A 5685-nucleotide genomic window follows, 5' to 3' on the forward strand; every position below is an offset into this window, starting at 1 on the left:
ACTGCTTGTTTCATGGCTGGTGGATATATTTAAGACGTTCCATTAAGCAACTAGCTATGGAGGGCATCTTGGAGGTGTTTTACGTGGATGATGTGTGCCTTTGAAATAGAGAGAATCCACTTGGATGGGTCATCCAAGCCACGCAAGGGCTCGTGGCTGCAGCGTTACTCTTGGGGTTAAGCATGATTCAACTCCCATGCTTCTTCACACTGCTCTTCCACACAGACACTGCAGCCAAGCACCTGCCAGGTGACCATGATGTCCCTAGTAGGGCAGGGGCTGGAAGTCCCTCAGCCTGGCCGGATTCCCAGGCTCTACCAAGGGCATAGGGATGGGAAACGCTGCTTTCGTGTCTGCTGGTGATGTGCTGCAGCACTTGCTCTCCGGTCACACTCTGGTCACTCTCTGGTCACTGGTGCCCCAGGCTGCCCTATGGAGAGGGAGAGCTGGAGAGCGGCTGTCTTTGCAGGCTGAAAGCTGCCCATATTCAGATTGAAGGCACAGTGCCTGGTGATAAGATCAGCTGTCTTATGGCCCAGACACTGCACAAAGAAGAGCAGATGCCATCTGAACCACTGTGCAGATGGCAAGGAAGAAAATCTTCTGGTTTTCTGGGGGCTCTCAGCAGCCCCAGAATGACCAATGTGCTGCAGGCAGCGCTGCGGAGCACACCTTGGTGCAGCAGAGCTCTGTTGGGGTATTTTCTCTTCTTTAGATGAAAAACCCAGCTTTTGGATTCGGGCTAAAAAAAGTATTCATCCTGCTAAGTAGATTGAAAGAGAATCCAGATTAAATAAATCATTAAATCATTCCAGAATGTTATCCACCTGTTCTGGCCTGCAATTTATTTTCAGATGAACGTTAGGTAAAAAAAAAAAAAAAAAAAAAAAAAAAAAAGCCACAAGTAATATAGTGCCTTTCCCCAGCAGATGCTTTGGGCCAGAAATGGCATTTGGCCCAAAAGCTGCTCATGCTGCCTTTGAGATTGTGTTGAACCAGTTGCTGCAGTCCATTGCTTCATTACCTCAATATTTGTGTAGTTCTACAACTTCTGCTCCTTTCAGGAGGGATCTCCAAGGGCTGCGTTCCTCTGTCCTGTGAGGATGGCAGAATTGTCCCTGCTGCCCTGGGCAGCTCTGCCCTTCAGGAGGAGGACAGCAGGGTACTAGGCAGGGCAAGGGCTGACATCCCACTGTCCCGGTGAGGGGTGCAGGAGTGAGTGAAGGTTTCCTCTCCCACCCTCCTGCAAGGAGAAGGGCCAGGAGGCACTGAGCCAGGCGGTGCCTTGTGCCCAGGGCCGTGCCATGACCCCAGGGACAACAGGAGCGCTTGTACTGGTACACGAGGGACAGAAGCACAGCGAGCAGGTGCCCGAGGGCAGCGTGGAGGACTTGGGGAAAGCGATGGGGAATTATGCTCTTCTCCAGCTCTCCCCCACCTCCCTCTCACCCAGTCGCAGAACTCGAGCCCTCCTTCACGTCTCCCCGGAGCGCCCTTCTACAGCTTTCACCTTCCCCCCCCGGCGGCCACTCCGTAACGAGCCGTCGCTTTTGCTGACCGCAGCAGCTCGCGGGCGGGAGGAGCGGGACGGCGGCCCCCGTGTGCGAGGTGCAGCCCGGAGGGGCCGCCCGGGGACTGCCGCTGCCCCCATCGGGCCGTGCCGCAGGGCGGGTCACCGCGGGGCCGCAGGAAGCCCGGGGGGGCCGGGCAGAGCCGCGCCGTCTCGACCGCACAAAGGCGGCCTTTCATCGGCCCCCGCCCCGCCGAGCCCCTAATTGTCTCGGAGAAAAGTTCATTAGCGAGCGCGGCGCGGCCTTTGAGCGGGCGCAGCGGAGTGTGCGCGGCACCCGGACCGGACCGGCGGCACTGGAAGCGGCGGGGGGAGGCCGGCAGTGTCCGCTCCTCGCTCCGGGCGGTTGTTGCGGGCCTTACGGCACCGGGACGGTACGGTCCTCTGGAGCCAGCCGAGCCCGATCCCCCGCTCGGTGCTCCGCTCCCGGTATTTGTTCTCCGTCAATCCGCGCTCTGGTTTTTAATCAAAACAGTATTCGGAATATGATTCCAGGAGATTATATTTGGAGAGATTTGCGATACATATCTTGCCGGCGTGACAGATTGCGGAGGAGTCCTGGGCGGGCGGGCAGGATAATCTGCATCTCGCTCGCTTGACCTTTAATAAAAAGGGAGGCAAAGTAATAAAAAAACCGAGTCTTAAGGCTCCCGGAGGGTACCTTCGTGCCTGCCTTAGCAGCATCCCAAAGCTTCCCGGCCCCGCCGAGCCCCCGCCGCCCCTCGGGGCGCTGCCGGGACGGCTCCGGGCGTTCCGTCCCCGTAGAGTAGAGCCGGGATGGAGCCGCGTGGGGACCCCGCGCTGCGCTCCTCGGGGCGGCACCCGGCCCCGCCGGTGGCACAGGAGGAGCGGCCAAGTCGCCTTGCGAGAACCCTTCCGAAAGGGCCTAATACTCTTTATTACAGGCCCTAATCCTTCAAATCCCACTTGAAATAATGTTTATCTTTTCGCAGCTTAATTTCCCCTACCCTAAGCTGCGGGTCACTGCGGCACAGCGCGCTATTACCGCGCCGCTCGGGGTCGCCCCGGGACCGCAGAGCCCCGCGGCCGCGCGCGCTCCCACCCCGCCTCGGCCCGGCCCCGCTGCCCCTCCGCTGCCCCAGCCCCGCGTCCGCACCCCGAGGAGTTCCCTCCGCTGCCTTCGGTACCTTGGGTAAACATAGAGAAGTGTACTCGATATTCAAGATTGATTTCCCTGATTTATTAAGGCAAAATTCATTGGACTCTATTGACCACAAATGACTTAATGTAAATGCTGACCCCGGTGAACTTAGAAATGGCAGGTATCGGCTTGATCTATAGATGACCTCTTAATTACCGCAGTTATTAATTTAAATTATTGCCACTGCTTCTAGAAACAGGAACAAAGAAACATTCTTTCCTCATCCCTGCTTGGTTTATTAGTCCGAACACAAAGTGTTTGATGACACTTTTAATTAAACAGAAAGAATGCAGAGATGCGGTTTCCCTTTCTCGGCCGTCCCGCGGAGAGCAGCGCTGCCCGGGGCAGAGGCGGTGGCCCGGACCCACCGAGGACGCCCGACCGCCGCCGCCCCGTCCCCGCCCGGAGCAGCGCCGAGTGCCGCGGGGTCACGGTGCGGCCGGGACGGTGCTGCCGGGCACTGCGCACCGTGCGCCGCCGCTCCGAGCAATGGAACCAGCGGGTTTGGGGGGAAAATAACAACAAAAGCACGATGTGGGGAAACGGGACAAAAGCTGAGTCTTGGTTTTGGTAAAGACATCAATCGCGCGTATTTAACGAGCGGCATCGAGGCCGGGGCCTCTTCGCCCTCCCTGCGAGCAGCGGTGCCCACCGTGCCCGGGCCGGGGGTTCGGCGCCGGGCAGTACCGCGTCCTGCTTCAGGGCGAGAACCTGGCTGCAGCCCGAGCCCCGCCGCCGGCGCTCAGGAAGGGGCAGGCGGCCCTGCGGGAGCGGGGGGGAGGGGGAGTGAGCGGCCCGGGACTGGCACCTCCGGGACGCGCCCGGCCGGGTCAGCACCGGGAGCGGGGCGGAGCGGGCGGCTCCTCACCTACCTCACCTCCTCAGCACCGGCCTGAAGGCCGTCCGCAGCCGCTCCAGGCACGTCCCGCCCGGCTCGGCGCCTCCCGGGCCGCCCCCGCCGCCCCGCCCGAAGCCTGCACAGACACACGCAGCTCGCGGGGGCTCCGCCCGACCCGGCCCCGCCGCATCCCGGGGCGCCGGGCACGATTCAGGGCCGCGGGCGCGCAGAAGGCGGCAGCCCCGTCCGCCCCGTCCCCCCCTCCCCCGCGGCCCCGCCGGCGCGGGTACCTTCGCCCGCCGCGTACTGGCACGGCTGCCCCTGGCCGCGGTGGGACGCGCAGCTCCGTGGGACGGGTTGGGGGCTGAAGGCGGAGCTCCGGAACGGGGCCTCTGCGGCCGGGGGCAGCTCCCCCGCCGCCCCGCCGCCCTCCTCCGTGCCGCGACCCTCGGGGCTGCCTCTGCGCGCCGCGTTGGTCCCGGCCGTGCGCGCCAGCGACCAGATGCGCGGTTTCTCCGGGGACGCGTAGGGCGGCGGCGGGGCGAGGGCGGCGGGGGCCGGGGCCGCGGAGGGGGCCCGCGGGCAGGGGAAGGCGCGGCACGGCCCGGGCACGCTGCAGGCGCTCCGCGGGGCCCCGGGCAGAGCCGTGCCGGGGCCGGGGGCTTCCTGCAGACAGCCGGGCCGGCCCTTCGCCGCCTTCCCTGCTTCCTCCTCATCCTCATCCTCCTCGTCCTCCTCCTCAAGGTCGTCCAGGTCGCTGAGTCGCAGCTCCTTGTCCTCCTTGCAGCTCTTCCGCTCTGCTCAACACACAGCGGGAGGGGGCGGCGGGTCCTCAGGGCAGGTGCGGGGCGCGGGGCCCGGGGCCTCTCCACGCCGCCCGACCCGTCCTGTCCCGCCCTGCCCTACCTCGGCCGTCGTTCCCCGCGCCGTACTCCCCGTCGTGCCGCGTGCCGTCCTCCTTCCTCTCTTCCCCCGCTTTGTTCTTGGGAGACCAGGTCATTTTGTTCTCCTTCTTGAGCCGCCGCCGCGCGTTGGCGAACCAGGTGGAGACCTGGGTGAGGGTCATCTTGGTGATGATGGCCAGCATGATCTTCTCGCCCTTGGTGGGGTACGGATTCTTGCGGTGCTCGTACAGCCACGTCTTCAGGGTGCTCGTCGTCTCCCGAGTTGCATTCTTGCGCCGGGCCGAAGCGGTGAAATCCACCGGCCCGTACCTGCGGGAGCGGCGTGAGGGGTGCCCGACCCCACCCCGGCCCTGCCCGCCCGCTTCCCGGCCGCCTCCCCGGGCGCTCCGGCGACGCGGTTACCTGTCGTACTGGTACTGCCCCAGGGAGTGCTCGTACGAGTAGTAAGCGGCGGGCTGCGCGATCCCCGAGTGCAGAGTGCCGGCGCCCTCCTTGATCTCATACTGAGGGTTCTGCAAGGCAAGCGGCAGCGGTGGGACCCCGACCCCGGCCCCATCCCCGGCCCTCGACGGCCCCACAGGGCTGAGCCGCACCGCCGCGGCCGTCGGGCGCTCCCTCGCTCCCTCACTCACCAGCGCGGTGTAGATGGCGGCGGGCTCGGCGCTGTAGGGCAGGTAGTTGCCGTAGCCCTGGCCGGCGGCGTACGGGGCTCCGTACATGCCCAGCGCCGCATTGAGCTCGGCGCGGCCGGGCGCCAGCAGCCGGCTCTCGTACGGGGCGCAGCACAGCGAGGCGGCGGCCGGCGCCGAGGACGCATCCGGGCCGGAGCGGGGAGCCGGCTCGCAGCAGGACGCGCCGGGGCTGCCGGGCACCAGGAACTGCGGCGGAGAGACGGGGCGCGCTGAGCGGCCGCGGGGCAGCCCCGGAGCGGCGGGGGCGGGCGGGGGCGGGGGAGCTCCCGGCGCGGGGAGCGGGGACGCGCGGAGTGGAGCGGAGCGGGCGGAACTCGGAGGGAACGGTCGCTCTCGAAAATGGCAAAGGATCCGCGCGGCTCCCCCCTGCCCGCCCCCCTCGGTCCGTTAGCATCGATTTCAAGGCAAGAAGTTGCGATTACAGTTAATTCCACAATAGACAAAGCAGTAAATATGTCAGCTAACGCAATCGAAGGCACTCGATTTCAATAAGTTGAAAGGGACGGCGAACTTCCCGA

At 64.6% G+C, this 5685-nt stretch overlaps 1 protein-coding gene across 1 annotated transcript; it reads right to left on the bottom strand.

Annotated features, from left to right (window-relative positions):
- Positions 1-2833: 2833 nt before the first annotated feature.
- IRX6 (iroquois homeobox 6) lies at positions 2834-5417 on the bottom strand. Its single transcript, XM_085235035.1, has 6 exons — positions 5108-5417; positions 4878-4987; positions 4477-4784; positions 3861-4367; positions 3610-3706; positions 2834-3494 (listed from the first exon to the last, which is right to left on the bottom strand). The coding sequence occupies exons 1-6, from the start codon at positions 5192-5194 to the stop codon at positions 3431-3433; spliced, it is 1173 nt and encodes a 390-aa protein (XP_085091161.1). The 5' UTR covers positions 5195-5417; the 3' UTR covers positions 2834-3430.
- Positions 5418-5685: the final 268 nt, after the last annotated feature.

This window comes from Meleagris gallopavo, chromosome 13 (genome assembly GCF_905368555.1).
Source record: "Meleagris gallopavo chromosome 13, MGAL_WU_HG_1.1, whole genome shotgun sequence".
NCBI lineage: Eukaryota > Metazoa > Chordata > Aves > Galliformes > Phasianidae > Meleagris > Meleagris gallopavo.